This window comes from Oncorhynchus nerka, linkage group LG28 (genome assembly GCF_034236695.1).
Source record: "Oncorhynchus nerka isolate Pitt River linkage group LG28, Oner_Uvic_2.0, whole genome shotgun sequence".
NCBI classification, from domain to species: Eukaryota; Metazoa; Chordata; class Actinopteri; order Salmoniformes; family Salmonidae; genus Oncorhynchus; species Oncorhynchus nerka.
The window spans coordinates 38,767,765-38,785,866 of record NC_088423.1 but is presented as its reverse complement, the minus strand read 5'-3'; the positions used below and the strand labels follow the sequence as shown (position 1 = coordinate 38,785,866).

General features: G+C 42.6%; 1 protein-coding gene across 6 annotated transcripts in view; it reads left to right on the top strand.

The window, feature by feature from the left end:
* Positions 1-17,546, top strand: part of LOC115113210 (transcription factor COE3) — a 77,697-nt gene extending 60,151 nt beyond the window's left edge. For 3 of the 6 annotated variants that reach the window (XM_029640595.2, XM_029640594.2, XM_029640593.2), the window contains exons 11-16: positions 8,230-8,318; positions 13,337-13,402; positions 13,693-13,864; positions 13,975-14,160; positions 14,386-14,475; positions 15,791-17,546. In XM_029640595.2, coding sequence (XP_029496455.2) covers positions 8,230-8,318; positions 13,337-13,402; positions 13,693-13,864; positions 13,975-14,160; positions 14,386-14,475; positions 15,791-15,822 — 635 coding nt within the window. In that variant the 3' untranslated portion in view covers positions 15,823-17,546. Of the gene's footprint in view, positions 1-8,229; positions 8,319-13,336; positions 13,403-13,692; positions 13,865-13,974; positions 14,161-14,385; positions 14,554-15,790 lie in introns of all 6 variants that reach the window. The other 3 variants (XM_029640592.2, XM_029640591.2, XM_029640590.2) reach the window with 1 other exon arrangement.
* Positions 17,547-18,102: the final 556 nt, after the last annotated feature.

The window sequence follows — 18,102 nt, the reverse complement described above, 5'->3', positions numbered from 1 at the left end:
TTAGAATTTTCTGATCAACCTGAGACTGGAGATGGAATCACTCAGCGATAGCTTGGATTGGATGGAGAGAACATGGTCAGTGGTAAATGCACTGCTTTGGTTTGCGTGGGTTTGCCGTGAGTTACGATTGGTTGGTTTGGTCTGATGGTGGGTTCTGCCTGCATGCTTCTTTTAGATCTGTCTCCACAGCGGACATCGATATTGCTGAACATATGTCTCCCGGAGTGCGTTCATGTTGTCCCTGCAGCTTCAATGTTGTCACCTGTTTCCATTCATCCATTTACTTTCAATAAACCCCTGAGTGACACTGGCCTTTTTCCCTCCCTGCTTGACGCTATTGACGTCAGTGAGAGGATGTCATTTCCTGTGGTGATAACGATACTATGTGTGACCCATATCGGTGCTGCATTTTTAAGATGATCTCAGGTGCCCATGAGGCTTGAGTTGGACACTCTCACAAGTTCAAAATCACTGACACTTGAATGAACTTCACCCCGTTCTGTTTATCTGCTCCCCTTCCAACTCCCTCTCCACCTCAGTATAATTTGTGTTAGGGGAAAGAAAAAAATGCTCAATGGTGTAGGAGGAGTGGAGATAAGCTCCAAGCAGTTAAGTATAATTAGCGAAAGTAATAGCTGGCAAATGGCAACAAGGCTAGTTTTTATCTCCTGCTTGTTTTTATCTCCTGGAAAGATAGATTTATCATAATAACCAATAATGGCTGGCAGGAATGCTAGCACTCTGTGCACGCTTCCATTCAAGCCTTCAGACTTAAGAAGGAACCATTTCCCTTCACTTTACTGCTTTGCTCAAACATTTCCCTCTGCTACTGCCTGTTACTGCAGGCAAATACAGTACATGACTTCAGTACACTGCCACATACTGAGAGCATGCAGGCGTATTGTCATGTAAGCGTTTTCATCTGCCAACGACCGCCATGTTACATTGTTCCTCTAGAGCGGTTACTCATGTCCTATTTCTAGAGGACACGGAGAAGGAGTAGTAGACCGTGCTCTGACGCCTGTTCGGATGTCCACTCTGCATTTTAAGCAAAGACACTGGGCTTGGAGCCTTCTGGAGTGAATGTGTTAGGAGCATGAACAGATGTGTACATCCCAGGGAGAGGAATTCCATTGAAATCCTGCCGCAGATTGTGTGTGTGTGTGTGTGTGTGTGTGTGGTGCTTGAAATGAGCATTGATATGGCCACAGCTGCACACCAAGTCTAGGCATTCCATTTTTGTTGTTGTTCTGAAATATGACCGTTCACTCAGTAGAGTGAGGAAATGACTGAGATATTCATAAAACATTCCACTCATCTTGCATTCAAAGAATGAACTCTGCTGGTATTTAAAAACATGTTTTATCATGTGCGTCCTATTCAAAAAGCGACGGAAATGCTGCTCCTTCAGCTGTCAGCTATACACCAAATAAAACTGTGAAATGATTGACATTATTCAATTTGATTTATGTTGTTACATTCTAAACGTTTTATTATAAATTCCAAACAGTGATAGCGCCTCATAAGTGATGAGGAAATTATGAAGTTGGAGTATTTGAACTAAACAAGTCAAGTGATTCAAGCTGAATTACTTGTTCAGGAGAACAGAGGAGAACATGTTATTCGTCTATATCATTCACTCTTTATTCCTGGTGAAGTATACAAATTCAATCATATTAAATTACTGAAATAAAGTTTCCAAACAGTTTGATTCCAATGAATGAACTCTGCTGTGCATCTATTTTTTAATCATGCTCAAAGCTAAAGTGACCGTAATTTTGCTCATTCAGCTGTCAAATTAAAAATGATTAGCATTACTTTGTTTCATTATGTGGATTACATGATAAACATTTTGTTCTAAACAATTTACAAAACAATTATAGCTTCTCATAAGTGAGGAGAAAAATTGTATGTTTCAGTAGTTGAGCTGAGTAAGTGAAATGTTTCTAGCTGAACTTCAAGTAGTTTAGAAGAGAAAATGCTGTTAGTTTATCATTCACTCTTTCTTCTCTCACTTTCTTTATTCTCTCTTTTTATTCCTAGCGAAATATTCAAATGCAGCCCCTGCCTTACCTCGCTGTGTCTCTTTCTCTCTAATTATCAATGAGGTCAGTAAGCAAAATGGGTAAGAAGCCAGAAGATCAATACAAATTATCCCTGAGCAAACCAGTGCTGACAGTTTGAATTGCAGCATATGTTTACCCAAAATCAGGCAATTTATCTTCATATCAGCCGAGTAATGCAGCAGGGGTGAGAGGTCAGACAATCTCTCCACCTCATAATTACCCGCCTCTAAAACAGGAAAGTGGTATTGATTGGCCGCGGGCCGGGAAGCGGGCGTGACTGGAACGTGCCAGTGCCTTCCCCCTCCCCAGCCAGACTCCCCACCCAGAACAGGATTTATGGGATGTGTGTGGAGGGTTTCATGTTTCCTCACTGTGGCTGAGAACCTTCACGGGGGGCCAGCTCCCCTTCCTACACTCCTCCCGCCCTTCTCTCCTGCTTAGCTACCTCTCACAACAGTGCACTGCGCTGGTAAAATATGGAGATGAAGCTCATGTTGGCATTTATGTTGACAGTCCAAGGGCATCGTAGAGTTCAGAGCTACAATATGAAAGGGTTAGAACAAGGTGGCGGGGAGAGATGAGGAAGTGAAGGTAGGATATAAAGTTTGGAGGTGTTTGAGGGAGTATAGTGACAAGTGTATGAGTGGTGTATAGTAACACTGTCCTCAAGTTTGATTGTTAAGCAAGGGGTGAGAGGTCAGACAATCTCTCCACCTCATAATTACCCGCCTCTACAGTTGTGTCCAGTTGTCCTTTGGGTGGCGGATTTTTTTTTTTTATACACAGAGGTTAACTGTTAAAACCCCAGAAGCGTTGCAGTTCTTGACACAAACCGATGCGCCTGGCACCTACAACCATACCCCGGTTCAAAGGCACTTAAATCTTTTGTCTTGCCCATTCACACTCTCAATGGCACACGTACACGATCCATGTCTCAATTGTCTCAAGGCTTAAGAATCCTTCTTTAACCGGTCTCCTTCATCTCCACTGATTGAAGTGGATTTAACAAGTGACAGCTATGATCCCTTATTGATTTCACCTGGATTCCCCTGGTCAGTCTATGTTATAGAAAGAGCAGGCTTTCATAATGTTTTGTACACTCAGTGTGCGTCGTCATCAGCCCTTATAGGATTATTGACAGTGTCTGTGTCTGTCTCTGTGTGTACACGGTCCAACTACAGAACTGTCAACTCATCAACTGACAGCACCGTTTAGCACGAACGCAAGTCTCCATCAGCTGTCAACGTCATTTGCATGAAATCGATAGCAGATGGGGGTCTGTGCCACCAATTTCATTATGCAGGGTTGTTGCAAAGATCATCTCCATGATAGATGAGATGGTGACACGTCGACATGCACTTCTCATGGCCCAGAGTTGCACCCAATCACAGTACCATGAGACATGCTTTAATCCTCTTCTTAAAGAGCAAGAGAGAAAGAGACATCTTGTTTGCTATCTTTGGTATTTGATGCTCACTTTCTAGGTCCCCTTTCCCCCTTACAAAGTCATTTTGTGTTTTCAAACAGAAGTTATAGAGAATTCAAAAAATATGTTTAATGTGTATGCCATATCCAAATGCAACAAAAATTGTGCAGTGCATTCTGTTTTTCAAACTATTTCAGGCTGCGTTACTTCAGGATAATTGTAAATGTAAATACTTCCAAAATACACATCACATACTGCTGCTTTATTACCCGGGTCTTGTGGTGTAGCTTCTGTATCTATACCCAGCATGCCCGGCAGCGGTGTTGTGTGTGTCTGTGTAGTGTGTAGTTTGTAGTGTAGGACAGGAGAACGTGATGTATCACCCTGCGAGAGCCTACTGACAGCCTGTGATGATGGATGGCCTGATTATGGAGTGCTTTTTACACATACACAATTTACATCACACTGAGCAGCGGGGTCTGGCAGGGCTACAATACACACACCTGAACGTGTCTTGCGGTGTGTAGTGTGTTGTGTATTGTGTGTGTGTTTGTGTAGTGTGTAGTTTGTAGTGTCTTGTGGTGTGTACATATAGATGGGGGAAGGAAATAACAAAAGAAAGATGGCAAAATCATGACGTTCCCTCACAAAGAAAATGTTCCCTCATGTTCTGAAGCCGACCTTTGGTGTTCCGGGATGCATGATAAGATGTCAAATCAGATTTCCAGGAGTGTATGTTGTGTGTCATGTGGTGCGTTTGATTGTTGGGAGTTCACTTTATGTGGATCAGCCTGAAAACGTCACCCTGGCATGTTTTTGCAAAACAATTAAATGTCACAGTAGCTGACATTTTTCTCAATACATTGCAGTCAAAGGGAATATATGCGTGTCACAGTAGTTGACGTTTTTCCCAATACATTACAGTCAATGGGAAAAGATGAGAGTCACAGTGTTGACATTTTTCTCAGTACATTTCCGTCAATGTGAAATGATGAGTGTCACAGGGTTGACATTTTTCTCAATACATTGCAGTCAATGGGAAAAGCTGAGTGTCACATGGTTGACATATTTCTCTGTACATTGCAGTCAATGGGAAAAGATGAGTGTCACATGGTTGACATATTTCTCTGTACATTGCAGTCAATGGGAAAAGATGAGTGTCACAGGGGTGATGTTTATGTCAATACATAGCAACCAATGGGAAAAATTAAGCATCAACCAATTGAATCTTATGCCAATAAATTGTAGTCAATGCAAAAGGATGAGTATCACAGGGTTGACGTTTATATCGATATAGTGCAGTCAATGGGAAAAGATGAGTGTCACAGGGGTGATGCCCAAGATAATAAATAGCATTCAATGGGGGAAGATTAACATCACAAAATGGACACATAGAGAAAGGCATCACAGACACTCCCTCTCTCCTTCTGTATCTTCTATCTCTTTCTCTGCACTCTCTACATATTATCTTTCTCTCGTCCCCCCTCCCTCCATTCTATCTCATTCCTTCTTTCCCTCCTCCCTCTAATCGATTTCTCTCCCTCTACCTTCTGTCTCTCCCTCCTGTCTCTCCCACCTCCACTTTCCCAATTCCATAGACAGGATATTGAAGTATAGATATGTATTGGGGCATAACTCTGTACATCACATTCAAAACAAAAAAGTTGGTGAGAGCTGCAATGGCTGCAATGGGTAAAAGACAGACAGACAGACAGACAGACAGACACAGACAGACAGACAGACAGACACAGACAGACAGACAGACAGACAGACAGACAGACAGACAGACAGACAGACAGACAGACAGACAGACAGACAGACAGACAGACAGACAGACAGACAGACAGACAGACAGACAGACAGACAGATATCCACTCACAGACAGACGGACACAAACAGAGAGAGAGATATGTAAACTCACAGACAGGCAGAGAGGGAGGCAGGCAGGCAGGCAGGCAGACAAACTCTAAACTCAACCCTAAACTTAACCCTAACCATAGCTTCACGACCACATCCCAGCTCAACCCTAACCATAGCCATAACTCCAACCCTAGACCTCTACATCTTGGCTCAGCTCTTGGAGTTAGGGTTGATTGACTTCGACAGAAGGGTTGAGCCAAGACAAGGAGATGAAGTGAGGGTTAAGGTTAGGCTTATGGATAGGTTCAGGGTTAGAGTTAGAGTTAGAGTTAGGGTTGAGCCGGGAGTTCATATTAAGCTAAGGTAAGGATTAGGGTTAGGGTTGAGGCTAGGTTTCGGGTTGAGCCAGGATATGGACCTGAAGCTAGAGTTAGGGTTACGGTTAGGGTTGACCTGGGAGTGAACATGAAGCTAGGGGTTAGGGTTAGGGCCTAGACATAACCCTAACGTTAACCGGCAAGTGGGGGGGGTAACAGATAGTTTTGCTCTAGGATGCCCAGAGGCCTCACAAGACTCATCTGAAGGTATATATGGAGACTGTTAAAAAAATAAGGGGTAATTTGTTTTTTTACTTCTGATCTTATATCTCGCAGATATAGGACAGACACTTCAGAAAAAAGTTTTTCTGGGGGGGAATATCTGTTGTTCAATTGAATTAATCTGTTATTCAATGCCTTTGTATGGGCTAATAGCAGTGAAGCCTTTTCTTTTAAAATATTTTGGGGGGAATACTTCAAGGTGTCTTCAAATTCTAAATCAAATAGCTAAATGATACTTGGTATGACCTTAAAACAATTCCATATATCTTAGGTAAATCCATCCCCCAAAAATGTTTTGATTGATTTGAAACTTGAAACTGTCTGTGCCTGTCTGTCTGTCTGTGTCTGCCTGTCTGTGGGAGAAAAGAGGGAGAGAGGAGGAAGAGGCAGAGAGAGAGGAGAGAGAGAGTAGGGAAAGAAGGACTGAAAGAGAATGGAAGGGGGAGGAGAGAGAGTGAAGAGAGAGATTGAGGGAGGGGAGAGAGGGAAAGGGTGAAGGAGGGAGGGGGAGAACAAGGAAGGAGGGGAGAGAGAGTCAACAGACTGACAGAGGTGGGAGAGAGAGGTGGAGAAAGTGTGGAGAGGCAGGGAAAGAGGAGGGAGAGAGAATGGAGGGGGGAGGGAAAGAGAGATGGGGAGAGTGAGGGAATGAGAGAGAGAGAGAGAAAGAGAAAGAGAAGGTGAAGGAAGGATAGGGAGAAAAACTTGAGAGAGAGATCCTGAAGAGCCATATCTCCTGAAGAGCCATATCTCCTGAAGAGCCATATGGCTGAAGAGCCATAGGGGAAAGAAGGAGGCAGAGGTAATGGAAGGGGGAGAGGGAGAGGGAGGTGGGGGTGAAAGAAGGGGAGGGAGAGATAAGAGAAATGGGGAGGGGGGTAAATAGGAGGTAGAGAGTGAGAGAGAGACAAACATTAGATAAACAAGAAAAATTTAAATCCTGTGAAACTCATCTTTTCCCATTGACAGCAATATATTGAGAAGAATGACTGCAATGTACTGAGAAAAACATCAACCCTGTGACACTCATCTTTTCCCATTGACTGCAATGTACTGAGAAAAACATCAACCCTGTGACACTCATCTTTTCCCATGGACGGCAATGTATTGAGAAAAACATCAGCTACTGTGACATTTGACCTTTTTGCAAAAACGTGCCAGAATGACATTTTCCTATGATATCATGTTGGTAGTGGACACTGCACAGCCCTGTACCATTGATCAGTAGCCTGTACTAGTGTGTGTGTGTGTGTGTCTGCCGGCGCCAGTGCCTTCCTGGTCTGTGTGTCAGTGGCGCTGGCTGTACGTGTGGCGTTAGCCTTCATGTTCTCTCGTGTTCAGCAGGTTGAGCAAGCCTTGCTGCGTTAATGCCAAAATTACATGCTGAGTAATGAGTGATGGGCCAAATTACTGGCTGAACAATGAATAGAGGCAGGCAGCTCTTATTAGTCTCCACAGAAAGCCATTGATTTATGAGGCACTGCCACGCTCGTCTGAGTTACTCTGCTGAAAATGATATCTACATTGAGAAGTGATGTTCTCTATTAAGTCGTTCCTTCTCCTCCCCTCCCTCCTACCTTCCCCTTGGCCTACGGGTGTACATGATTGTTTAGAATCAGCGAGAGCTGTAAGGAAGCCTTAAATTACCCATTATGACTGTCAGACATAAAACGCCTTAGTCTTACCAAAGTCTGACTTATGATTCATTTACTTTGTGCCTCTGATTCATAGCCCAATATGGCTCGCTGCTCCAGATTACTATTTGAGGGGTGGGTGAGATTGATCGCTCCGTGTGATCCGCTGCAGTATTTCAGCAGAGCAGCGGGGTGGTACAGTAGGTGTAGCGCTGGAGTGACAGCAACTCATGCTAGATCAATTTCTGGACTTTCACAGATTATTAAAACTCGGTTAGATTAACACACCCCACCATGTCATTTGCTCTCAATATTCCCATGAAGATAAAAAGAGCTGGGCCCTGTGAGAGATATGCAACCTGCTCTAGACTGATGTACTGCATCATGTCATCATGGCTATTTTCCTAACTGAGAATTTGACTGGATGCAGGGGGTTCGTGACACTTGTGATAGTTTTCATGCTAGCTTTTGTCATTGGTTTACATGCTAGCTGTTGTCATTGGTTTACATGCTAGCTGTTGTCATTGGTTTACATGCTAGCTGTTGTCATTGGTTTACATGCTAGCTGTTGACATTGGTTTACAGAGCTGTTATCTCACTTCACTTCACATTGTCTAACAATTGGGATTTTTTTTGTTGGTCAGCCCTCAATGAGCCAACCATCGACTATGGGTTCCAGAGGCTGCAGAAGGTCATCCCCAGGCACCCGGGTGACCCTGAGAGGTTACCAAAGGTCAGTGTTACGTCTCATCTTCACAGAAATTGACATTACAACACATTGTAGACACAACAAACAACACCATATACACACACCACAGCTGCTGACCCAACAACATCATCAAAGACCAAGAATAAAAAAAACATCAAAAGAAGATCAAACTTTTTAACCAAACAGAAATACAGTACACACACACACTGGTGCGTCCATGTAGCATTGGTTTGGGAATGTAGTTGTTTAGTGAGAGGAGAGAGAGGGAGGCAGGCGTGTGGTAAACTTTCTGTGTGGCAAAATAGCTCAATCAGGCGTCTTTCCTCTCCAGTAGTCTGTGGAGATGGTAATCTCCTGGTCGTCTGGGCCGTCATTACCCCACTCATGTTTTCCTTTCATTCTCCACAGCTCCATTTGGTTTAATCTGTTGTTTACATGACTCTACGCTCGTAAACCCCCCAGTCTTAGTGTGGCTAATAAGGCCAGAACGACACGTTATTATGCGTTAGTTCTCACTGTTTTCTTTAGAACTCAGTAAAGGAGTTGAAAGGCTCTTGATTCCCACATGCTTGTGACACATATCCGGTAGCCTGCCATTTTGGCATTTTTCAACATGATTCCTTGGTATTTCTATTTCCTCTGATAAGATCTATTACTGGGCTCGTCTGATTGCGACCCTGCTAATTTCCATTTGGTATAACTGGCATTCCATATGCGTCAAATGTAATATTATGACTGTTTAGTTTGCACAGACTCCCTTGGCACGCAGTAAATTGGTGACCACCTCAGAGTTTTAATAATACCATAAAGCCTTTTAAGACCTTATCTATTAAAGCCCAGCATGCAACACTGCAATATCATTAACGTCCAACGGACAATTTAATAAAGACCAGGCTCTGTGGTGTGGTATGGACGACTGGGCCAAGTCAATAGGAAGATATACGACATCGCAGCCAGCAGTCTCTGGTGCACTATATGAAGTGTTTCAATTAAAGTTTGGTCCCCGTGGAGACTCAAAACAACACCTGGACATGAAATGTAACTCTAATTTCAACAGTACATTTGTAAGACCAAAGGAAGGGTTCACTTAGCTTTTATGGCTGCAAGTCTCCCTGCCCTGGGTCTCTCTGTCTTCACACACTCAATTTAGTCAGTACATCTCCGTCGAATTTGCAATTTGAACATAACAAGGAATATTGTGATCCATACTTTTATTACAGCATCCTTTTTTCTTCTTGGAGAACAAAATACGTTTTGGCGATAAAACACATTTTGACTCAATCTGAGATGAGTTTCCTCAGTGTGCTTACTTAATATAGCAGGGTCTCCCCCCAGCCCTCACATGGCCCAATCTCAGAGTGAGATGAAACCCTGCACTTCCAATAAATAATATAAATATTTGATTTGCTCTCTAATGGACCCAAATATGGGGTTCAGGGGGCCATGTAAATGATTCTACAGAGTGATTCATCATTGTTAAGCTTGCCATCTGAGGATCGCCTCGAGGGGTCAACAGCACAATACAGCACACCAATATACAAGCCTCAGGGTGGATGGCATGCACATTTGGAGCAAGAAGGGAGACGGCGTGAAGAGAACAGCCATTACGGGCTGCAGGTGAGGCGGAAAGACTCTATAAAAAGGAGATAAACCTGGAGGAGGCGAAGTATGCATTAGCGGAAAGGCAAATCGACACCGGGCCCCCCTCCCTCAATGACTTCACCCTCCAGTTGATAATATTACGACGCTATTGATTTCCACCATCCTTTTCCCCAGGACCAGTAAGACACGTGGTAATTGTGAGGAGACAGAAAGCCAATATGGGCGTGCTCATGGATTGCAAGGGATGCACGCTAATATTGTTGCTACACTGAGAAAAAGGGGGGAGGCGTGCTCTGATTGAAGATTACCTCGTAATTTGAAGACAACATTGCAGATGACAAACTGACCCTATGGGAGGAGCAGCGATATAAAAATCCAATGCAGAGTCCAGAGTGAATATGAAAGTAATAAGTGTGAGCAGTCAAGTGATGCGAAAGGAGATTGCTTTGCGGGCCACGGCGTTAAGTGAAGAGAGACTTCGGAATTCACCCTCCTTTTTAAGATCTTGTTATAAAGCCATTTTCGATTCATCATATGAAGAAGACAATTCATAATACCATTTTGTGCCCTGTGGCAGTAATGGACAAATAGACTGGATGTCACACTATACCACACTCAATTTCTCCTTTCTTCTGTAACAAATTAGATTAATTACAAAATTAAAAGCAGAAAAGCAATATTGTTTTATTATTAAGTTGATTGCATTCGCTTCTCTCTTTGTTTTCCAAAGTAAACCCAAACCTATTCTTTTCCAATTCTTTGTGTAATCCACAAGCAGAAAACAAATATTACAAATGTGTTCATGCCAAGCAATTACCATTCTACATCTAATGGCCCTATCCTTCTGAATGTATTCAGGCTAGAGCTAGCACGCTAATTGCCTTACATTTTTATAATGATATTAACACTCAAAGCTACATAACCTGGGCCCCATTTTATTAACTGTGAAAACATCAATAGAAATACACAATCCTTGCTAATCTAGCATGTGGAGAATCACGTGTTTTACACAAGTTTTAAGCTACCATGTAAAACAAGGAATACCAGAAAAGCTGTCATGCCTTGGTCACAAAACAACGAAGATCATCTATGGGCTTTAATTGTTTTCAATTTAACATGGTGCTCTGATATGTCTGTCTCCATGACAAGAATGGCAATTACATTATATATCCAGATTTACATGGAAATGCCCCCAGAACACCATTCGGTGCTAATCGTATTCACAGCGTGAGCCGATATGCGTGAAAGTGTCTCGTCGGAAACAAAACAAACTCTGTGGTTGATTGGGTACCACACTTCCCATCATCCTGGGATGTGACTAGGCCACCACTTAAGCATAGCCCTGCGAGTGAGCTTGGTTAGTTAAGACGCCACGCGGTAAACGACAGATTAAGGATGAGAGGCAATATCGTTTTCTCTCTTTTTTTTCCAAGCTGTCCTTATGTCGCTGCTGCAAAGTACCATATGGGCAAGGATGGAGAGGAGGTTTTCAGAGAATGAAACATGCCGCTTGCGAACATGACAGTCTTAATTGCTTGAATTGTTGTTTGAAATTGAGAGGCATGTAGAAGATCTTGAAATATGATAGAATAGATTATTGGTAATTATTAACTGCAGGAAGAAGAAAAGAAATAGACTTTGTCTCACTCAGTGAGCGAGAGAGGAATCTGTTCGGCCTGATGAGAACACATAAAGACAGCTGGTCCTCTCATTTAGTGTACCTGCCTCACGACAACCATAATTCTTTATTTCTATGCAAACTAGATGCATGCACCGTTGAGCATACACACCAATTTCAGAGGTAAATGCCCATTTTAAAGAGAACCACCCATGCGTTAACTTGGTGGATTATGCTATATGTTTCTATAAGAGCATGGCACATGCTAGAAGTGGCTTCTACAGCGATTCATCTTGATAAATCAAGGACTTCAGGAAGATAGGGCTCCTCAGGATGAAAGGAGGCCCACACACGCTCCTACACACTCCATACACGCTCCATAGACGCTCCATACACGCTCCATAGACGCTCCATACACGCTCCATACACACTCCATACACGCTCCATACACGCTCCATACACACTCCATACACGCTCCATACACACTCCATACACACTCCATACACGCTCCATACACGCTCCATACACGCTCCATACACGCTCCATACACGCTCCATACACGCTCCATACACACTCCATACACGCTCCATACACGCTCCATACACGCTCCATACACGCTCCATACACGCTCCATACACGCTCCATACACGCTCCATACACACTCCATACACACTCCATACACACTCCATACCCGCTCCATACACGCTCCATACACACTCCATACACGCTGCCTTGGAAACACAGGCCAAGTCTTGGAGGCCGCTGTTTGAAGGCGCGATGGCTGTGTTTACATTCATTTACGGCAGCTGCCGTCTTAATCCCAGATTGCTATTGCCAAGTGATGGAACACTTCACACAAATTACTGAGGCCCGCGAAGGAAAACACGCAATGTGGGAAGAAAACAAGCTCAATCTGAGATGTTTCTAGTGACAGATTTCCATCACTTTTAACCTGGGTTCTGACGGAAAGTCAACAAATTGCTGCAATACAGCAGGTGCCAGTAAACACACATTTAAATAAAACCCCACATCAATATCTCAAGCTTTTTTCTTGTGAGAATAAAGGCTTCTAAATAGAGTAGGTGGTTTTCCAAACATATTGCTTGGAGCATCACACTGAAACAAAGCACTGTGGTGCTCCATGCAGGATCTCATTAAGTGCTCAATTCAAAGAGCAGATAAAAGCACACTAACAAGCCAACCTATTCTGAAGTAGAGCAGGGAACAGGATCCAAGGCCAACTCATTCTCAGTGTTAAGAGCCAAAGCAACATGGCTAATCCTTACTGTGAAGCAGGGGCAAGCATGCAGACATGGATAAGAATACATCCCGTGCATCTATGTCCCAGAGGCACAAGCACCCAGCTCTCGCTGAATGGGAAGTCATTTGTGAAGTCCTTTACAACAGCCAGTCAAGGAGGTTAATTGAAAAATTCCTTAATGTCATTACGGCAGAACTAGATTAACCCAAGCTAATTCACTTAATTGTTCTGAAGAAAGGAGACTCCAGTGCTGAACTCTTGTGCAAACGCGAGCCCAGAATTAGAGGGTGAGGTGTTGTTTTTAAGGCCTAGGGTGGTTTAATTAAGAGATGGGACATTATTCTTGTTCCCACTGGTTCTGAGGAGAGAGGAATTGGTGGCCTAATGCAATGTTGGTGCCTCTCAATACAGGGCCACGTTTACTTGCCCACCTAATATAGACCTCTTGTTGTTACATTACATGTCATGGTGCTCGTTGAACCGTGTCATGAAGTGTCATATTAATCATTGACTTGTCATCAGCATTTCAATAATGTATGTCTTCCCTCTTTTTTTTATCAGGAGGTATTGCTGAAGAGAGCAGCTGACCTTGTTGAAGCACTGTATGGAATGCCCCACAATAACCAGGTATGCAGACCGACACACACACACACACACACACACACACACACACACACACACACACACACACACACACACACACACACACACACACACACACACACACACACACACACACACACACACACACACACACACACACACACACACACACACACACACACACACACACACACACACACACACACACACACACACACACATCTTACAGGACATATCAAACGAAGCCATCATAATGGATGACTGAGGACGAAAGAGTAGCTCAGTAACTCAAACTTCTACCTCCGTGTTCACAGGAGATCATTCTGAAGAGGGCAGCGGACATAGCGGAGGCCCTGTACAGCGTTCCCCGTAACCACAACCAGATCCCTTCCCTCGCCAACACAGCCTCCCACGGCATGATGGGAGTCAACTCCTTCAGCAGCCAGCTAGCCGTCAACGTGTCCGAGTCACAGGGAAACGACCAGGGTAGGTGGAAATAATGCTTAGGGGTCAAGAGTCATTCACCGTCAATGAAAGAATGAATGAATCCTATAGACCTCTAATCACCCTGTCCTTCTCTTATTCCTATTCGGTAGGCTACAGCCGGAACACCAGCAGTGCGTCTCCACGAGGGTACATCACCAGCAGCACCCCACAGCAGTCCAGCTACAACACCGTCAGTAACAGTATGAATGGCTACGGGAACTCTGGCATGTCCAACCTGGGAGTGCCCAGCTCCCCTGGGTTCCTCAATGGATCCTCTGCCAACTCTCCATATGGAAGTGAGTAGAGCTGCCATTCAGGAGGGAGCAAAGTTACACAAGGTTCAGATAGAAATGTACTATGTAGGGCAGATAAACTTGTCTGTCAGGTAGAGAATCGAAATCATGTTAGCTCTATTCTTTACATTTCCATCGGCAATGTTCTGAGCGTTTCACCTCACTGAATAGTCCGATAGCATGTTCTTACCCCCCACCCCCCCACCCCCTCCCATATCTTGTCTGCAGTTAAACAAAAGAGCGCCTTCGCCCCTGTGGTCCGACCCCAGGCCTCCCCACCCCCTTCCTGCACCAGCGCAAATGGCAACGGACTGCAAGGTGAGCCCCCCTCACCCCCTCATCCCTTCCCTTCGGACTACTGGGCAGATACCGCGGCTCATGCCTCTGTCCGGTTTGGTGAGGGACTAATCATTACAAATATGCATTTTAACAGGCTACAATTTATTATTTACACCTTTGAGTTTACATTCAAATACACAAGCAAGCATGAGGGCGCACACATGTACTGTACACACACACACTCACACAAGCAAACACTCACACGCACATGAAGAAATGCATCCACGCAAGCAGGCATGCAAACACACCGCACACAACCCATCCAGTACAGCAAATTACATAGTCCGAGGCCTAAGAAAACCGCCTTCCCAGAATTGTTTTAGTAATTATGTTTATTAGGTTTTGTGCGTGTGTCATGACCAACATGATTGCTTTGAAAACAAGCTTAGCTGTAGCCTGTGCCCCAAGATTAATAACATTGAGCTTAATGAAGTGGGAAATTAAAGTTCATCTTGCTACACGATCATACTTATTAATACATGTTGTGCAGAAATTAATGAGCAATGCCTTGCCATCATCTGTGCTGGCAAACTTAAAAGCATTCCAACCATGACACTACAAATACACTGAGAGCAGTGCAATGATTTTTCATCCTGGCACTTCACTAGCCACATAATTGTTCAGAATGTGTGAAATACTGAGTATATCAAGTCTCTGAATAAGGTAGAGTTGCTAATGATATCCTAGCAGATTGTCTGGGTAAAATAATCGAAACTACCTTTGATCTCTGTCTAATCTCATGGATAATGATTTTGAAATGGGACTAGTGTAGTGCATGTGGAAATAGAAGTGTAATGTAGTGGCTCCATCCTCAGTATGGAGGATAGTTTGAGTGTGAGGGGAGTCAGTCTGAGGAGAGTCTTTGAGTGACGAGGGAGGGGGGGTTGTAGCACAGCATTCTGGGTAGTGGCCATGTTGTTGTTCCACGGTCGGCAGGGCCGTCTCTCCTGGGAGTCTGGTTCACTGTTTGCCATTACCTCAACACCAGGAGGAATATCACACGTAGCCCCGCTGGCCTGCTGGGGCCTGAAATGTCAGAGCAAGAGGGAGGCTTTTGAAACTGTCCTGTTAGAGATGTGTGCACTCACACATGCACAGACACACTACACATACACACAAACGCATCACACAGGCACCCATGCACACACTCATACACACAGTCTCACAATATTGTAACATCACATCTTTTTAAAGCTCTTTGATGTAAATAGCTGAATGTTTTGCTTATCCAATTGAATACGTTAGGTAAGACTAACGTGCTTAATGCAATTTCTCCTTCGCTATTTTCTTCCAGCTATGTCCGGTCTGGTCGTACCTCCAATGTAAATGCACTTTCATCGTCTCAAGCACCAGTCTACTCACCACTCTACAGGACACCCCTTTATCACACAGCAAAGACACTGGTGTAGTCTATAATACTGAGGATATAGTCAACAGCTTATTCTGTTTTTAATGAAGATAAAAACATGATTTTCTTTGAAAAGACTATTTCAAGAGTTAAGATTTGGACAATGTGGACAAAGCATTTCATTAAGAACTGAATGATTTGAGCTTTTTTTTTGCTTATATTTTTCCATTTGATCAACCTCGAAGAAGACAAAAGACGATGGGGTGTTTAATTTTGTATGCCTATCTGGTGGAACTTTGGCTATGGCTATGTCCAGTGAACCATATGAAAAGGATCTCTGTGGACTCACCATTTGGTTTTAATGTAAAACACTGATGTACATTTACCTATGAACTTGTTTGCCTCAGAAAATGTTTTTTGTTTTGTTTTAACTCTCTTTCAATAGATTCACATTTGTGTGTCTTTATAATGTGTCCTTTTGTATTTTTATGTGTGTGAAAATACAGCGGGGCCAAGAAGGTTTAAGATTTTCAACTGGAAAATATATGAGATATATAATGTAGAAATCAATCATAAAATACATCAAATGCAAGTAAATGGGTGGGGCTGGGTAAGATTGTATCATGTTTCAATCATACATCTTAAATGAAATTTGTAATTTATTGTAGCTAGAAGTTTATCTTTGGAAAGTGAAAATGATCTTGGATTCTACAAGTACTCTGGCGTATGTAGAACACCTAGCTCTGTTCCATGTTTAGAGCTTCCTTTTAAGCAAGTGTGTTTTGCCATGTTTTTTTTTAAATACTTTTTTGCTAGCACTGTATATTAATGCATTCTTAGGCTACTGTGAAGTCTGTTTCTTGTTGACAAGCGCCATCCTCTTCCTTCTAGCTCCAAATCCCGTTATGTGTTTTATATGTGGTTATAAACTTGTAGACTATTGTGATATTGCCAAAATTGTGCTAAATATTTATACATCTGTCTTTTTTTCCCATGTTCTTTTAGATCAACAACAACATTTAAAGCAAAATTTAACTCCATCTAAAGTCGAAAGTAGTTCATTGTCATGTTTCCATTCCAATACACACTTGCGCTCACTTGAGGGAAATTTTGTAACATATCAACTATAAATATTGTATTTATCTCTGAAATTTTGTATATTGCTTTTCATTATGTATGTATTAATCGTCATGCCCTTAATAGTGATGCAGCACAGAGAATTTCAGCCAAGAACTGTTGCATTCATGTTTTTTTTTGTATTTGATAAAATGCGATGTCCATATATTTCACATATCTTCAGAGTTTTGTTACTCTGTCAAGACTCTCTGTCCATTTTTTTTAAAGGGAAGTCAAACTTCATTGTTTATTTTTATATTGATTTTAAATTATCTACACAGAGAAAACTTTGTTGGTTGTAATTGTCAAATAAATAGTTTGTGACCCATATGATAGTTGTTAAGATACAATAGAAACAATGTGCATGAGGGACAACCTTGGAGGAAGGAACTCCATTTGTGGTTGTATTTTCTTTCTGTTTTGTAGAATGTATACAAGTCATTTTTACTCAGAACTTATGACTCCGCCACATAGCTTAAATGTGTTTACAGGGAACAAAAATTCAAAATATACAAATTTGGAATGAAAACAGAAATTAATAAGTAATGTTTTATAAAAAATTTGGAGTAAAAAACTACAAAAACTTGCTGATGCCTGTGGATTTCTTCAATTGTTATTGATAAATTACACAGAACACTTTTGTTCATGATTGCCCCTGTAAGAGCCAGGGCTGCCATACTCTCCATGGGGTTTCGAGTCTTTTAGATTCAGAAACAGGTTGCAACATTTTAGTAAGTATTTCTTTTTAAACGCAATTCCACGCTCTCATAAATAGTCAAAACAAATCTCTGTGCAGTTCTGTTCTGTGATATTGGCCCAGCAATCTGACTTTGAAGCACATTCATATTGATCTTTATATCTGCATCTCTCACTACAGCCGTGCTTTAAAATGACCTGTTAAATGCATTGTAGCCTTTCATGTGAGAGCTTTTTATTCAAAGCAACCAAAAGAGGCCCCATTCAAATCCCTCATTTCATTGCATTAGGCCGCCTAGTTAATAAAGAATCAATGCATTGAAAGAGCAAGGTTATCCGCTGTCTATAAGGGGTTGGTATTGTTTTGAAACTCATAGTTTGAGCACTGAAAGGGGGCCCTGTGAAATCTATACTCATCAAGTGGGTCAAACGGAGAGATAGAGAAG